Source organism: Pyrgilauda ruficollis, unplaced genomic scaffold (assembly GCF_017590135.1).
Source record: "Pyrgilauda ruficollis isolate IOZ18807 unplaced genomic scaffold, ASM1759013v1 scaffold547, whole genome shotgun sequence".
Taxonomy (NCBI): domain Eukaryota; kingdom Metazoa; phylum Chordata; class Aves; order Passeriformes; family Passeridae; genus Pyrgilauda; species Pyrgilauda ruficollis.
This window is the reverse complement of record NW_024527122.1, coordinates 13,892-30,567: the sequence shown is the minus strand read 5'-3', so window position 1 is coordinate 30,567 and position 16,676 is coordinate 13,892. Positions and strand designations below refer to the sequence as shown.

Sequence of the window (16,676 nt, the reverse complement as noted above, 5' to 3'; positions counted from 1 at the left end):
CAGCCGTACAGAGCGGGCGGCTCCGAGTTCAGCTGAGCCGAGCTCAGCCGTACAGAGCGGGTGGCTCCGAGTTCAGCCGAGCCGAGCTGCTCCGAGCGGAGCGAGCGGCTCCGAGTTTCGCCGAGCCGAGCTCAGCCGTACAGAGCGGGTGGCTCCGAGTTCAGCCGAGCCGAGCTGCTCCGAGCGGAGCGAGCGGCTCCGAGTTTCGCCGAGCCGAGCTCAGCCGTACAGAGCGGGTGGCTCCGAGTTCAGCCGAGCCGAGCCGAGCCGGACGGAGCGAGCGGCTCCGAGTTTCGCCGAGCCTAACCGACTTCTGCCGAATCTAGCCGAAATATGGCGAACCGAGGCGGATCCAACTGTACCGATCCGAGCTCAGGCGAACTGAAATTCTGCTGAATTTGTGTTTCCGGAGGTGTAAAGTGACAAGGACTCTGCTGTATTCCAACACACGAGCAAGAACAGCAGCAAAAGCTCCTCCTGAAGTTAATTTACCCCCGTGGAGCCGGCCAACATCACAAAAGGCAAAGACACTGTCAGTAAATAGGCAATATTTATTGTTTATTGTTTTCTTCCACCACTCCGTGGTGGGTTTCTTTGAAAAAACATTACTGACGCCTTGAGCATGTCCCGCAGCATTCCCAAACTTCGAACCGCTGGGATCGCAGAGTGATTCCAACAGATTCCGCTGGCAAGCGCTCCATCCTTGCACCAGGATCTGCCCTGGTGCTCTCGCGCCCATTAATTAGCGCGAGTGCAGTCACTGCCTAATGAGCTCCTGCCCGACCCCGCGCTCCCGTTCGTGGCCGTGCTGGAAGGAATGAGAAGGAGGTGTCTTTACAAACAAACTGCGGGTCTGCTGGTAGACAAACCCAGACACTGACAGGTGAAAGAAATAATTAGTAGAACCGTGAATTCCAGAGGAATTCCATTAATTGACAGAGACTGCTGCTCACCCAAGCCCGTGCTGAATTCCTGGATTTGAAGAAAAAGAACACAGACACAAAGAAGAAGAAGGGGGGATGCACATCAGAAGGCCGTCTGTATTAGGAAATTTGGGAACCTTGTACCTCTCAAGTACCTCAGCCGATGGGGAAGACAGAGAGAAATGTGTCCGATAAATTAGGATAAAAAGGAAGCTGCGTCCTCCAGCATCCTGAGACCCCGTGGGAAATGCCCATGGCCTCTCCCTTTATGCAAATAAAGTTACAGGACTCCTGTGTCTCCTTCTGGACATAAACCTATGGTGTTTGCGGATGAATTTTCCCCACAGGGCGATGGCCGGGCCGCCCGCGGGACACGGCAGCAGGACAGCATCGATCTTGGTGTGTTTAACGTGAGGCGGTGCCGCTTTCCCGGCGGCGCCTCGGCCCGGCCCGCGCCGCCCTCAGGGAGCCGAGCCGAACGGAGCGAGCGGCTCCGAGTTCAGCCGAACGGAGCCGAGCTCAGCCGTACAGAGCGGGCGGCTCCGAGTTCAGCTGAGCCGAGCCGAGCCGTACAGAGCGGGTGGCTCCGAGTTCAGCCGAGCCGAGCCGAGCTGCTCCGAACGGAGAGAGCGGCTCCGAGCTCCGCCGAACCGAGCCGAGCTGCTCCGAACGGAGAGAGCGGCTCCGAGCTCCGCCGAACCGAGCTGAGCACTTCAAAAAGCAGAAACAAAGCCGCAAAGTCTCAGCAGCAGGCCCAGCACAGGAAGGTAGGTTTGGAATTTTCTTTCCTATGCTGCTGGTGTATTCAAGACATCTTTCCTCTTTGTTTGACAGAAGAAAGACAAAAAGAAAAATTCTTACCAAAACAGGATGTTTTCTTTCCTGTCTATCAAGCAGCCAAAACCACCAGCTAGCTATCCATACTTTAAAATCAGGGAGAGAACTTGCATCCCTCAGACCTGTGACTGTCTGAGGAGAGCTCCAGCCAGCTCTGTTCATTGTTAAGCACCCCAGAACAGCAGAGAGGTTGGAGGAGGCTGGAAGAGTTCCAGTGTCCCAGTACCCAAAGACCCACCAGGTCAGGCCAGGTCACTCTTAGGCAGTGCTGCCACTGACCCGGCCCAGGCAAAGTCGCAGAACTAAAGCTGAGATAAGATGTAGCTGGAAAAGTCTTTCATTTTGGATGTTTATACACACCATTGAAACAAATGTTAACGCTCTCCATCCCAGCAGAGTGGTCATCAGCTGCCTTGGCAGGCAGATGCGTTTGAAATCAGTGGTGCCATGCTCCAGACCTTCTGTCGTATTTCTGTGGGACGGTGCAGTGCTGACAAAAGGGACTGGGACATGGATCCCCCCTGCAGGGCTTGTGCAGGCATCAGCCTGCCCCACTCTCCCAAACTCACCCACCGAAACTGGCACCAAACCCTTGGGGATTGCAGGGAAGTGTGTGCTGCAATCAGACCGTGGATTCACGTCCAGGAGCTCTCCGTGCCTCAGGATTCACTGTGCCTGAGTGAGGAGAGCTGTGGCCTTTCGGGGACCTGGCAGGGACTGGTTTCTGTGCAGATGTGCAGGTGAGAGCCAGGCACTCTGCTCTGGAGTTAACCCTTGGTGTTACGCTCCAGGGGAGGAGATGGGTGTCATGCATAGCCAAAATTGCATCAACGCTGCATCCAAAGAGGTGGGGGGGATTCTGCCCCTCTTCCCACTCAGGTGAGACCCCACCTGCAGAGCGGCCCCAGCCCTGGCGTCCAGCACAAGAAATATGTGGAGCTGTTGGAACAAGCGCAGAGGAGGCCCCGGAGCTGCTCCAGGCTGGAGCCAGGCTGGCAGAGCTGGGGGTGCTCACCTGGAGAGGAGAAGGCTCCAGGGAGAGCTCAGAGCACTGGCAGGGCCTGAAGGGGCTCCAGGAGAGCTGGGGAGGGACTGGGGACAAGGCACGGAGGGACAGGACACAGGGAATGGCTCCCACTGCCAGAGGGCAGGGCTGGATGGGATATTGGGCAGGAATTGTTCCCTGTGGATGTGGACAGGCCCTGGCCCAGGGCGCCCAGAGCAGCTGCCTCCTGTCTCCAGGACGTGGCTGGGCTGGGGAGCACAGGGATCCTGCCCGTCCCTGGGCTCGGCAGACACGGATGAGCACAGAAAGGATGAAGGTGAAAGTTCTCCAGCCTTGACCGGTGACGTGAGCAGGCGTTTGCTGGGTGAGTGTACCGGGATTGTCACCAGGAAAGAGACGTGAGGTTTCCATACAGACACTGGATGATTGTCATGCCAAGGGCGGTGGGAGGGTGACACAGCACAGGGGATGACAGGGCAGGGCAAGTTCACACTAGTGGCTTCTTTCCAGCACTTCACTGGGTTTTGGTGCTGGAATTGGGAGAAGTGGAATTGAATGGGGCTTAGAAAACAAACAGAATTCAACCAAAAAGGGCAAGTCTTGTGTGTGAGTGGGTTTAATAGTTTCCTCAGTCCTTAAATTATTTTCTCGCAGTATGTTTCAAGCCTAGGAAAATGATAACATAGGATGGTTTCAAAGCCTAAACAAATCTCATTGAGTGCTGTTTTTCATTAATGATTTCTGGGCACTCCAGAAAACATTTCTAGACTTGCCTTGTTCACAACACCTCCTTTGATGGCCAAATTTGAATACATGAGGGATAAATATGTGTATTTTAAAGCCAAGTATTTTGCTCAGTAACATGATGAAAAAGTGAAAAAAACTTTAAAAATCAATGCTTTGTTTAAGTCTTGCAAGCACTCTGAGATTTTCATGTACACAGACTTCTCCTGCCAGTTTTTTAGGAACAGTAAATTGTTGGTAACATGCCTCTGTTACCCTGCAATTTCATGTCCATTTCTATGTCTGTTGTGTTGTTAGTCTGCCTCCTGCTTTGTGGTTTATTTGGGTAATCTGCCTTTTTGTTACTGTTTTTTTTACCTTTTGTGAGCATGCCAGAGGCCCTAGGGTGCCAATAAATGAGACTATTAGTGCTCCTTCTGACCACTGTTTCCCTCTGCTTGTTTGTGACCTAATCCTGAATCTCTGCCCAGCCTGCTGAGCTGAATTTTCCTGATCAGAAAAGGAGGAGCAGTGGGCAAATGCCTTAGGAGGAGCAGTGGGTCAAGAGGCTCTCCAACCAAATACTGACAGAAGAAGTTTCACCTCTGAGCAGTTATAAACGTTCTGTGTCAGTGCTGGATCACTGGAGGCAGTGCATGTTTCCCACAGGCTATTTTTTCATGCCAGTATCTACTCACTTTATCTCTGGTTATACTCACTTTGCCTCTGGTTGTACTCACTTTATCTCTGGTTATACTCACTTTGCCTCTGGTTATACTCACTTTATCTCTGGTTATACTCACTTTATCTCTGGTTATACTCACTTTGCCTCTGGTTATACTCACTATATCTCTGGTTATACTCACTTTGCCTCTGGTTATACTCACTATATCTCTGGTTATACTCACTTTGCCTCTGGTTATACTCACTTTATCTCAGGTTGTACTCACTTTATCTCAGGTTGTACTCACTTTGCTGGCGTGGATCCAGAGCAGGACATACACAGCAGAATAAGGAAAAGAAAAGTCACGAAGGCAGCGAGGCCCACCCAGAAGGCGATGACGATGGAGTCTGTGGGCACAGCAGAGGGATTCTGTCACATGCCCTTCTTGCACGGCAGAAATGACACAGCAACATGGTTTACCATCTCTGCTGGAGGTGAGCCTTCTGATCTGTTTCTCCTTTCAGAGAGAGGAGTCTAAGTGCCAGTTTGTTAAAGGTCCTGGGAGCCTCCTAACAGAGTATGGCAATGGGGATGAGGCTGGGAAAAGCCTCCGGAGTGTTCTGGTGCCCAGACCTGTGCAGATAACTGAACACGGGTCCTGTTACACAGCCACAGTGCAGGAAGCCTGAGTGGTTACTGCCTCATCCTGCAGCAGCTTTAAGGAGAGGCCCTCAGGGAGGGAATTCCAGCCCAGAAAGCATTTTATATCAGGAGAAGTAGCAAGGGGAGTTTGTTGCACAGTGCCTGTGCCTCCCAGCACATCTCCCAGTGGAACAGAAGGTGCCCCTTGCCCTGCTCAGCTCAGGGCCCCCGCAGCCGCTGCGGAAGATGCGAGGTGCTGCCTGCTTTGCCAGGGCACGCGGTTTATTTGAGGAACAAGGGCTTGCCAGTGCCAGAGTGTGTTCACAGCTGGTTTGGTGGCTGGGGGAGCAGAGGGAGCTGCTCTTCCATGAAGGCTTCAGTGCTGTGCCAGGTTCATTGCCTGAGCCTTGGGCTCCCTGAGAACCCGCTCCCGCTCCCACGGCACCTTTGGCCACTGTTCCACAAATGCTCCTTGCCTTGCTGGGCACTGTGCTGGGGCTGGCCTTGGGAAGTCTGCGTGCCCTGCCTGGATTCACAGCCGGTGACTCACTTCAGATGAGGTGGAGAAAGAAGGGTCACTGACTCCAGAGACAAATATTGGCCAAGATAAAATAAATCTTCCCTCTGGAAGTACAGAAAACATTGTGTCCTTTGAAACAGGTCCAGTATGTTTGATTGAGTGTTTCCCTGTGAAAAAGTTCAGTATGTGTTGCCATCAAAGCCACAGAGAGATTAAGGGAATTAGCCCAGCTCCTTTTAAACCCAAAACTAGAGCTGGCCCAGCTGTAACCTTACCAGAAACCTGAGTTTTGGCTGGGTTGCTGAGACATACCAGTGGGGAGGTGCAGCTTATTTTATTCTTCCTTTGCCCAGAGACATTTTGAAAAGCCCAGAGTGTTGAAGTGTTCCACACCACTGGGACAGAAATTAAGAGTTTGGATTTACAGAATCCCCTGTCAGAGCTATTTTGGCTTTATCTTTTAAAAACAGTTTTAATAGATTTCATGGAATTCAGTGAAGCTAAATAAACTGGCTCCGAGGTTCTGGTGGAGCTTGAACCAAAATTTCCTGGGTTTAAATTCTGCAATTAGTTGTTTTTTGTTTGTTTGTGTGCTTGCTTTTGTTTGGGTTTTGTGTTTGTTTGGGTTTTTGGGGTTTTTTGAGGTTTTTTGTTTTTAAATGGAATAACAAATTTTCATATTTTACCAGTCTACAAAAAGCTTTCTGTTGCTAAATTTTACCCTCACCTTTTGTGCATGTGTGTGTGCATGCTTTTGAATAGCCTATTAGGTCATGGGCCAATTAAGATTTTCAATTATTTTCGTACAAAATTCAGAGAGATGCACAACATTGCAAACAGAAAGCCAGACCACGGCTTTTTATCTGGGTTTAGATTCATTTTTGAGACAAATTCAGTCTCAAAAAGGCACCAGCCACGTAACAGAAGAAAAGAAGTACAGAGATTCATGTCTCTGTTTCACATTAAAAGAATTTAAAAAAACCCTAGCAGACAAAACTGAACGAGGGAACTGCAATCCCATGGCAGGGTTATGGTGACTGTACAATTCCCTAGGGCTGCCCCAGCAATGGCCCTGAGCACATGGAGCCAATAATCCCAGCAGCAGCCTCTGGAGGCATAAGAATGTAAATATTGTGCAAAGACAGATAAAGTATATTCATTGCTTGACTGGTACTTTTACTCAAAACAGTGAAATATCCCAAGCAGCTGTGGAATTGTTTCCCTTGGTGTTTTGATTAGAACTTGTAACCCGCTGTTCTCCCACTGGTATTTGGAGAAGGAAGAATAATAGTACCAAGAGGATGCACTCTCTATTCCTCCACAAAACTGCCAGCAAATTTAAATTAAATTTAACAGAGGGTGTCCATCGTGTCTCAGAAGCAGTTTCTACAAATTTCAAGAACACAGGCAGCTGAAGAAAAATGTCCTATCAGTTGCCAGGGAGGGAAGTGCTATAACACAAATGCCACCTCTGTAATGCACCAGGTGATCCAAATGGTAGAAAAATATTATTAAGGAAAAAACGGGGGAAAGGTTTATTCCTGATTTTTGGGTTTTGCTATGCCAGCCACATGCCCGAGACTTACATCTAGCTTAGCTAAGCAGTTTGGAGTTTCCCTAGTGGACTTTAGGGGTAATCATCTGCCCTAACATTAAAACTGAGAGAATCAGAGGAGCTGCTCATAATTTGCTTGGTCTCAGCAGCACCAAGTGTTGCTCTGCAGCATTAGAGAGCAAGATTTTCTGTATGGAGGGATGTGGATATTCACACCACTTTCTTTAAGGTGTGCTGCTCTAAGTTTGGAGGCAGTAAACCCTCGACTGATCTGAAAGCACAGAAAAGCTTTTCTAGCGGTGGTGCAGAGTAAGTTTCTGCTCCTTTTTGCTGCTGCTGTCCAAGCAACCAAAGGACAAGCAGCTCCTAACACAGAATTCAACCTTCACCATCAGAAAGGCAGTTTCTTGCGTTGTTAGTGAGAGAGACATGAAGATATTCTGAAAGGCAGCCCCATTTTCCTGGAATATATAATAATTTCACTGTAATAACCTTGGAAAAAAACAATTTTAGTCTCTGAATCCACATCTGAACAGTTTCAGGCATCTTCAGGGAAGGGAGGGAAGGTCAAAGAATATGTTTGCAGCTTATTGTTCCTGGCTAGTGGAAACATACATTTCCTATACTAAAAGTGAATGCTTACCAGCTGCAATGTCAGCCTTGTCCCAGGATGAAAACACAGTGTTTTTATGAAAACCTCTGCTCCTTCAGTGAACTTCGGTGACAGTAGCACACAGGTAACTAGCATCCCACACTACAGATTCACAAGTCATCACATTTCCCCTTAGCAAATGACTCAGGAAAAATCTATCCTTGTAAACAAGAATTAGTGTCAGCAGTCTTATAGCTTCAGATATAGCCCAGAGTATTTGTTAGTAATTATCCAGCCTGAAGGCAAACACCCTTTCACACAAACCAGGCACTGGCATGGACTCTATTGCCAGGAAACAAAACCAGGTCAGTGAGACAAGCTACGCAACATTTTCCCCATGCTAGATTAGCACCTACTACTCCACAATACTTACATTTATTAACCTTCAGCTTGCTTCCATCTACTGGAATTGGATCTATGTAATCCCAGTAATATTCATAAGACCAGAAATACTCAGAGGAGTTTGTTCTGTTAGCCATGTCAGCGGTGCCTGTTAAGCCAGCTCAGAACTCCGACCCACTACTTTGCCTCACTGCACTTCGGCGCCCTCAGACAGAGAATTGCACAACTGGTGCCTGTGCCAATCGCTCCGGGGTCCCGCAGCTCAAGGACTGCCTTGGGACTGAAAACATCTAGTGGCAACGAGCGGTAATGTATGGCAGAGATGTAAGAGCAGCCCTGAAAATGCAATCCTTGCTTCCTGCTGGAGACTCATGTTATTCCTCAAGGTGTTTTAAACGGAGACGGGTGCCCTGTAACCTAGGGACAGGATGGACAAGTGCCAGCTGGATCATAAACCCTTCTCTCACAGCAGTGCACTGTTCCTGGGAGCTCCTGAGCACAGCCGGGCAGGAAAACATTCCCGAATGTGTCTGGGTGGGAAGGGCTGGGGTCTGCAGGGGCGCTCAGCCTCTTGAGCCTGGAGGAGACGGAGGTCAGAGTGCACTGGGGCTGCAGCTCTGGGCCCCGCTCCCTGTGACAGCGACAGCACCGAGAGAACGGCTGGAGCTGTGTCTGGAGGGGTTTAGGCTGGAGAGCAGGGAAAGGTTCTTCCCCAGAGGGTGCTGGCACTGCCCAGGCTCCCCAGGGAATGCGCAGGGCCCCACAGAGCTCCAGGAGCCTTTGGACAGTGCTCCAGGGATGCCCAGGGTGGGACTGTTGGGGTGTCTGTGCAGGGACAAGGTGGCACTGGGTGGTCCTTGTGGGTCCTTCCAGCTCACGAGATCCTCTGAATTAGGAGTGACTTGATAAAACGCTTCATATAAAAGCGATATACTGGAACGACCACATCCTTTGCTTTGGTTCCGTGACCCAACGAGCTCTAAAAGCGGCACGGGCGGTGCGGGGCCGGCCCCGGGAGCAGTTCCCCGGCAGCCGCGGCGTGAGGGCGGTGCGGGGCCGGCCCCGGGAGCAGTTCCGGGGCAGCCGCGGCGTGAGGGCGGTGCGGGGCCGGCCTCCGGAGCAGTTCCGGGGCCACACGGGGGCGGCTCCCGCTTCCTTGGCGGGCTGTTCGGGGGCGATGTCCGGTGTCACTGCCCCTCCCTCGGCGGACGATTCGAAGACGATGTCGGTCGGGCAGGACCCTTTGTCGCTGTGCCCGGCGCTGGAGTACTCGCTGTCGCTGCTGGAGCCGGGCGCGGGCCGGGCCGAGCAGCAGCGGCGGCGGGCGGAGGCGGCCCCCATGCCCATGGTGTTCCTGTGCGCCGGCTGCAGGCGGCCCGTGGGCGACACCTCCAGCTGGGTGTCCAACGACGAGGAGAGCGGCTGCATCCTGCTGCGCAGTGAGTGCCAGCCCCGCCGCCCGGCGCGACCCCGCCGCCGCCACGGCGCCATCCCTCCTTCCCTGCCTCCCTCCCTCCCTCCCTCCCGCTGCAGGTGTGGCCGCCAGCGTCGCCGTGGACCCCGAGCGGAAGATCTCCAATCTCCCCGGCGAGTGCGGATGGTGAGGGCCGGTCGCGGCTGGGCACAGTCCCGGGGGAGGCGGGGGTTCCCGGGAAGGCGCTGAGGACAAGCCCGGTGGAGGGCCCGGAGTGCTGGTGTGCCCCCCAGAGCCATGGAACACTTCCTTGCGGGGTTTGTACAAGCCGCTTGTGGCCTAAGGCAGAGGGATTTCTCACAAGGGCAGGCAGTGATAGACAAGGGGAATGGCATGAGGATGGAGGAAGGCAGGTTTAGATTAAATATCAGGAAGAAGTTTTTCCCTGTGAGGGTGGGCAGGCCCTGGCACAGGTGCCCAGAGCAGTGGGGCTGCCCCTGGATCCCTGGCAGCGACCAAGGCCAGGCTGGACACTGGGGCTGGAGCAGCCTGGGATGGTGCAAAGTGTCCCTGCCATGGCAGGGGTGGAATGGGATGAGCTTTAAGGTCCCTACCACAATTTTGTTATTCTGATGGTCTTGCTGAGGTCAGTCAGCCTGAGGAACTGTTGCAAATTCAGGCTGAAAGATGAGTGCTCACAATTTACACTGTGTAAAGCAAGAATGAATGCTTAAAAAAATTCTAATGCATTTTTTTTTTTTTTAAGGAAAGGATGGGGTGAGGTGCTTCCTTTTATTTTCGTCTGAATCAATGTTGTTTCTCACTTACAGCGTAGTAGAAACCTTATTCTGCTCTGGCTGCTCAAAGACACTTGGCAGCATCTACAGGTGCACCTCAAGGAACCTCGACTACAAGAGAGATTTGTTCTGTTTCAATGTTGACTCTGTTGAAAGGTAAATACAGAATGTTTATGGGTCAGCCTGCCAGCTTCACTTCACTCACCAGGCATTGCACTGAGGGTGCTCCTGTTCTATCTCTGGGAAGTCTAGAGGTTGTTTTCCTGCTGCTCTGTCCCACAGTGGTTTTCTGTATTGCTGCTGTTGGCATCACAGTGCTCAGTTCTGAGGAACATCACCTGTGTAAGGCAAATCCTAGGAAAAAACCCAAACCAGCCAGGTCTGCCTTTTGTATGAGAAATTGCATTCCAGCCAAGAAAATATGACCAGGTCCAGGGCACGGGAGGGTTCCTTCTCATTTGCTCAGAAGAGTGCACAAACCAAGCACCAAATGCGCCCGTCTGGATCCCCTTAGGGGTCAGCATTTCCAGCAGGAAGTGTGGGCAGAGGGGCTCAGGCACAACTTGGGGTGGGTCTGACCTGTGCTGGCCACGTCTGCTCTGTCCTTGCTAAGGGGGGCAAAGGCAAATCTGACAACTGAGTATGTGTTGAAAACTCTCACTCAGCCATCTTAAAATCTGTCTAGAAAATGAAAGTGTGCTTGGGTTTAGTCAGTCTATAGCACTTAAAAGTGGTCTTAAGGTGTTCTTCACTAACTCTATAGTGAATCAAGGCTTTATGCCAGAGTTCTTTTATGCAAGCATTGTTCTGATGGACAGTGTTCACCTGAACTAGTTTTAATGTCTCTGTTTTTTTCTGAAGTTCCCATTTATTTTGCTGTATTGCTGTCGATGTTCACCCTCGTGCTCTGGACAGTGCTTTTGGTTTTTTTCCTTAATTCCACAGCTATGATATCTTATTTTTTGGTAGTTAAATTCTCTAAAGCACTGACCTGGCTGCAGAATGGCACTTTTCTTGGAGAGTAATGCTGCTTCTCCCGGCCAGTGCTGCACTGTTCTTGGTGACTGTGCAATTTTTCACTGCATCCTGCAGCCCAGAATCCATGGCTATCTCTCAGGGTTCTGGAGGAGTGCTGTGTTGGGATTTTTGGCTTCAGAGTGGGAAGTGCATGATCTAAACTGTGGCATCTCAGCTACATTCTAGGAACCCCGGAGAAGCGAGCTGTTATTAATGAGGAGCCTCTTACTCTTGAAAGTCAAGCTGTCTTGCAAGATGTGCTGGAAAAGGTGAGGTTTAACCTTACATCATTCTTTGTTTAAATCACCTCTGTGAAACCTTAATGTGCTTCAGTAGCTTCTGCAGAACAGCTGATTTCACCCAGAGCAATTCAGTGCATTGCAGCATGTACTGGTCTGCTTCATGTCATTGGTATCTTGTGTTATGCAAGATTTTCAGTAACTTTTCCTTCAATTTTCATGGTAATTGGCATGTTCTGTTTATCAAGCACAGCATTAGGTTCCTATTTATGTCTCAGTAATTTGATGTGTTGTTTCTAGTTAGTTCTGATTCACTTCTCCAGATCTTCACTTAACTTTTAGTCATGTTTCTTCTGCCTTTTGTGCAATGGACTTAATGCTTTTGCTGTAGCTTTGTATTGAAGTATAACATCATCAATCAAGTTGATGTTTTGCTCTGCTAAAATCTTGTGACTGTAGGTAGGAAGAGCTGGGAGCAAATAGTGTAAGGAAGTTGACTGTAGAAACTGAAGGTTGTCCAGCAAAAGCTGAGTGTGTGGCTCTGACACCAAGGCTGGAAAAAGTGGACAGTGAATGTTAGAGTTGGGTGAGCTTTCACAGTATGAAAGTAGCAGGGAAAGAGTCAAATGAAAAGAATTGGTGATGTGAGATGAGATTTGAGTCCTTTCTGGCGTCCACACATGCTCTTTGTGTTATCAAATTCTGTGTGTAACCCAGTAGCTCTGCCTGGTTATTTTGCAGGTGGATATGGTATTCAAAGTTCTGGAGACAAGACTGACCACTGTGGAGTCCCGTGTGGCTGCTCTGCAAAGGCAGGTCTGACAGGAAATACCTGCTGAACTGCAGGAGAAGGGCAAAGGTGACAGCTGGCCCTGTGATCCTCTGGGATCTGTGGGAACATTACAAAGACTGTGGAAGAGCTGAGGGCCATGGGTGGCCTGTGTGGTGGGGGAGCAGAACTGGCTGAGGCTGTGTCCCAGCCAAGGAGTTCCTCTTACATCCCTCAAAAGGATACCCCAGGGCTTTTTTTCTTAATAAAGACTTCTGAGCAGACATTCTGTTGACTTCTGGTTTAATGTAAATATTACTTAATTTTTTGTCTCTGTAAAGCAAAACATTTATCTCCTGACTTCCCTGCTATTCAGTATCTACTGAACTGGGTGTGCATTTTCCTAAGCTAATGAAAAACCTCCCTGTGATTCTGTGATTTCCAAAGGAACAGCATTAAGTCACTCATGTTGTCCTTGTCTCCATAGCTTTAGCCGGACTTGTGCTCAAAGACAGGAATGACTCAATAACTATATGAGGTGAATTGCTAGTTTGGTGGGGGTTTTTTGCAAGTTCAGGGATAAAATGTGATGTAAGAAGAGGCTTTTTTTGCAGCATTAGATTTTTGCAGTCTTGCAGCTTTTCAAGCTTTTCAAGTCACCTCATTCAGATTTAAACTCTCTTGAAATATGCTTAATTTTTTTCATTATTATTGTTGGTTTTTGGTTTGATTTGGTTTTGTTTTTTGGCTTAGGAAAATTTAACAGATCTCACTTTTTTCTTCTCCAGTTGAGTGTAGTGTTATCTTCTTAATTCAAAAAACATTTGCTGTGTGGAAAAACCATCTTGCCTTGTGAGAGGACAAGTAGGAACTGTTTTAATGGCCAGTGCCACAGTGCCCTGTACCACACAGATTCCCAGGAAGTGGGGAGCCCTCTGCCAGGCAGATACACCTGGCCAGGTTCCTGTGGATGCCGCTGCTGGACCCGGCTGATGAGGTGGTAACCAGCTTGGCTTTATTGCCAGAGTAAAACTCATCAGTTTTCCTATGAATCCCAGCAAATTGGTCCCAAAGGCTTTGTCACTCAGTCTCTGCTACCATTGGTTTGGAGAGGTTGGATCCCAGTTATTCACACCAGGAGTGCCCCTGCATCCTTTTTCCCCACTTTTCTGTTCCAGTCATGGGAGATACTTGAGTTTTTGGTTTTTTTCCCCCTGCAGTTCACTGCAGATCGCAAAAAACCCACAGGAGGGAAGATCATTACTTGTGCTTCCACCACCAGGTGAGGAGCCTGACTTTGGAATATTTATGGAAGTGGCCAAGCAGCTTTTACTTCTGGGGTTCCCGTAGTTTGTCCATGGCAGGTCCAGCCTGTGCTTCAACTTGGAGCCCTCAGTCCGCAGGGAAATGAACCTTTGGGGAAGTTCTTACAGCTCTACGTAATGCTTTATGAATTATGATGATTTTCTGGAAGTAGGGTGTCCATTCTGACCCATTTTCTTCCCTCTCCCTGCAGATTGTACCTGCTGAAAGGCTGAGGTGAGACCAGGATCTGTAAAATCCCTGACTCCCTGTCTTCCTGAGGCTGAAGCCATGTTTGCTGTCAATGACGACTTAGTGGAAGATGCTGAAGACTGAAAGCTTCGGGTTTTTTCCCCTGAATCCCAAGAGTCTCTCTGCAGCTGTGCCCTGTCTATCTCTTAAAAGAGTTTCTGAGTCTAGAAAGGTTTTTATATTCTACAATATTTATCTATAACTCAGTTAAAAGGAATCATACTGTATCAATGTGGTGTTTATTTTTTTTTGAGTTGGTTAATTAAAGCAAATTATTGATAAGGGCTTTGAGCATCCCTTAGTTGGAGCTGGCAGCTCTTCTTTAATTTAATGCATTTAATTTCTTTCTATTATTTCTTAAGCAATTTCTGCAGTTAGGTCAAGGATCAATGCATCAAGGACGACAGCATTTCTGCCCTGCTGGATTGGGAAATCCAAGCCCAGTTTCCTGGAGAGATTGAGGGGATGGGGAGCTGAGCCTCAAGCTCTGTTTTGACAGTGGGAATTTGGTGAGGAAGAAAGAGGAGAGATCCCAGAAAAAGTAGTTAAGGCCAGTCCTGCTGGCTTTGGGTGCTCCTACCCCAAAAAAATCATCCTGGTTAAAGGGAATTTGAGGAAGCAAGAGGGCCTGTGCCAGGATCCTGTGCTGGGACCGCAAACCCTGGTCAGGGATGCTGGGAAGTGTCAGCTCCAGAGGAACACTACAGAGGGGCTGTGCTGGAACCCCTCAGTTTCCAGCCAGAGATGCTGGGTATTACTAGACTATTGGGACACTGCTGAGAGGCTCCACTGTCTGATCCAGAGAGTTTTCCCATTATTTTCTGTCGTGCTTAGCACCTGGCAAGTCGTTTCAGCATTGGAGCAGTTGGAGTCACAGATGATCACCAGAAACCAGTCTGGGAGAGCAAATGAGCTGTTCCATATGATTTTTCACAGTGTGTTTTGAATTTATACCAGAATTTCTCCGCTCCCCTCAGATCCCGCGTCCTTGAGTTTTGAATTTTCTCATAAAGAATCCTCGGCCTACACTGGGGAAAAAAAAAATTCCCTGGCACGACGTGGAGCGGCGAGGTTTGGGGGCTCTGGGGCGGGCACGGAGGGTCCCCACGCCCCGGCCGGTTCCGGTCAGCACGAGCAGATCACCGCCGTCCTCCCGTGCGCGGCCAGAGGCGCAGCCCCGGCCCGGAGCGGCTCCTGCCGCCCGCGGCCATCCCGGTCCCGATCCCCGCCGCAGTGCCGCCCCGCTCCTCCGGCCCCGAGACCCACACTCCGCCCGCCGGGGGAGAGACGGCACCGCTCGGACCCCCAGCCGACACCGACAGGAGCCGAACCAGAAGCCCCGCTCCCAACCCCGGTCCCGCCTCCCCGCAGGGCCGGGAGCGGCCCCGCTTCGGCCCAGGGGCGACGGGCCGGGCCGCGAGCGATGGTCCCGCCTCTCCTGAGGCACTGCCCTTTCCCAGGGAGGAACTCACCCTGGGGGCACAACCCCCTGAGCTGGCCCTCTGTGAAGCACCACAGCCACTCGCCCTGGGGTCCCTGCAGGGCTGGGGGGCTGCGCAGGGCCAGGAGTCCCAATTCCTGTCCTCTCCAGACACAGGCATGGCCACGCGCCTCCTGGCCGGCTGCACCACGGGGGCTGTGGCCGTGGCCTGCGCCCAGCCCACCGACGTGGTCAAGGTGCGCTTCCAGGCCTGCGGGGCCCTGCCGGACAGCGCCCGCCGCTACAGCGGCACCGTGGACGCCTATCGCACCATCGCCAGGGAGGAGGGCATCCGCGGGCTCTGGAGAGGTAGGCGTGCACAGGGGTGGGCGTGGGAAAGGGACGCGGTGGGAGTAGACTGGAAATGGCGACGAGGAGGGGAAGAAGGATGGGGGCAGCAGGGCTGGGGCACCTGCCCAGGATGCTGCAGTCGGGGCTGTGAGCAGCAGTCCCAATGCCACCACCCTCCTGCGCAGGGACGCTGCCCAACATCGCCCGCAATGCCATCATCAACTGCGGGGAGCTCGTCACCTACGACCTGCTCAAGGACGCGCTGCTGCGGGCACAGCTCATGACAGGTGAGGACGGCACGGGGGGACACGGCCAGGTGCCATCCCTGTCCCTGCAGCATCCAACCCCCGGCTCTTCCCCACCTTAGACAACGTCCCGTGCCACTTCGTGGCCGCCTTCGGCGCCGGGTTCTGTGCCACGGTGGTGGCGTCCCCGGTGGACGTGGTGAAGACGCGGTACATGAACGCCAGCCCCGGGCAGTACCGCAACGCCCTGAGCTGCCTGCTGGCCCTGCTCATGCAGGACGGCCCCGCCGGCCTCTACAAGGGGTGAGTCAAGCACCTGCACAGTGGCTGCGATGACCGCACGGGCCCCCCAAATTCCCCCACCCTCGTGCAGGCCTGTGGGGATGTCCCCGGCACGTCCCCTTCAGCCCTGCTTTTGCCGGCACAGCTTCGTCCCGTCCTTCCTGCGGCTGGGCTCCTGGAACGTGGTGATGTTTGTGTCCTACGAGCAGCTGCAGCGCGTCATGGTGCTGGCACGGCCGGCCCTGGCCTGAGCCCTCGGCGCCCCTCGCCGGCCCAGCGAGCCTCAGCATCAATTATATTAATTGCCGAAGCGCCGGGGAGCAGCGAAGCCACACGCTCAGGGAGGGACCGGGGAGACGCAAGGGGGAAGGATGTGTTCGAGGAGAAACGTGGGAGAACAGAGATTTTCAGAGAAGAATTTTAAGGGACAAAGGAAAAAATGTTTGTTGGCTTTCCAGCCGGGAAGAGCAGCGCTTCCCGAGGGCAGTGGTGTGGGCAGGCGGGACCAAGCTGAGGGCCAGGGAATTCCCATTGTTCCTTACTGGCGCTTCAAATAAACCGCCCCTATGGGGTCTGATCACAGCGGGGCTCAGGGTTTCTTTCGGCACTTCCCTGCGCACCCCTTTCCTGAGGCACTGCCCTTTCCCAGGGAGAAACTCACCCTAGGGGCACAACCTTTTGGGGGTGTTCAGGGTCATTGTCCCAGCTCTACATGTGACACCAG

General features: G+C 51.6%; 2 protein-coding genes and 1 long non-coding RNA gene across 3 annotated transcripts; 2 read left to right on the top strand and 1 right to left on the bottom strand.

The window, feature by feature from the left end:
• Positions 1-211: 211 nt before the first annotated feature.
• LOC121360886 lies at positions 212-8,913 on the bottom strand. The gene is made up of 3 exons (XR_005956265.1): positions 7,896-8,913; positions 4,461-4,560; positions 212-808 (listed from the first exon to the last, which is right to left on the bottom strand). It is a non-coding gene; the product is annotated as an uncharacterized LOC121360886 (long non-coding RNA).
• Positions 8,911-13,941, top strand: MIS18A (MIS18 kinetochore protein A). Its single transcript, XM_041481005.1, has 6 exons — positions 8,911-9,303; positions 9,398-9,464; positions 10,109-10,231; positions 11,268-11,361; positions 12,073-12,190; positions 13,617-13,941. The coding sequence occupies exons 1-5, from the start codon at positions 9,042-9,044 to the stop codon at positions 12,151-12,153; spliced, it is 627 nt and encodes a 208-aa protein (XP_041336939.1). The 5' UTR covers positions 8,911-9,041; the 3' UTR covers positions 12,154-12,190; positions 13,617-13,941.
• Positions 13,071-16,534, top strand: LOC121360887 (mitochondrial uncoupling protein 3-like). Its single transcript, XM_041481006.1, has 5 exons — positions 13,071-13,100; positions 14,822-15,443; positions 15,611-15,712; positions 15,793-15,973; positions 16,098-16,534. The coding sequence occupies exons 1-5, from the start codon at positions 13,071-13,073 to the stop codon at positions 16,201-16,203; spliced, it is 1,041 nt and encodes a 346-aa protein (XP_041336940.1). The 3' UTR covers positions 16,204-16,534.
• The last annotated feature ends 142 nt before the right edge of the window (positions 16,535-16,676 follow it).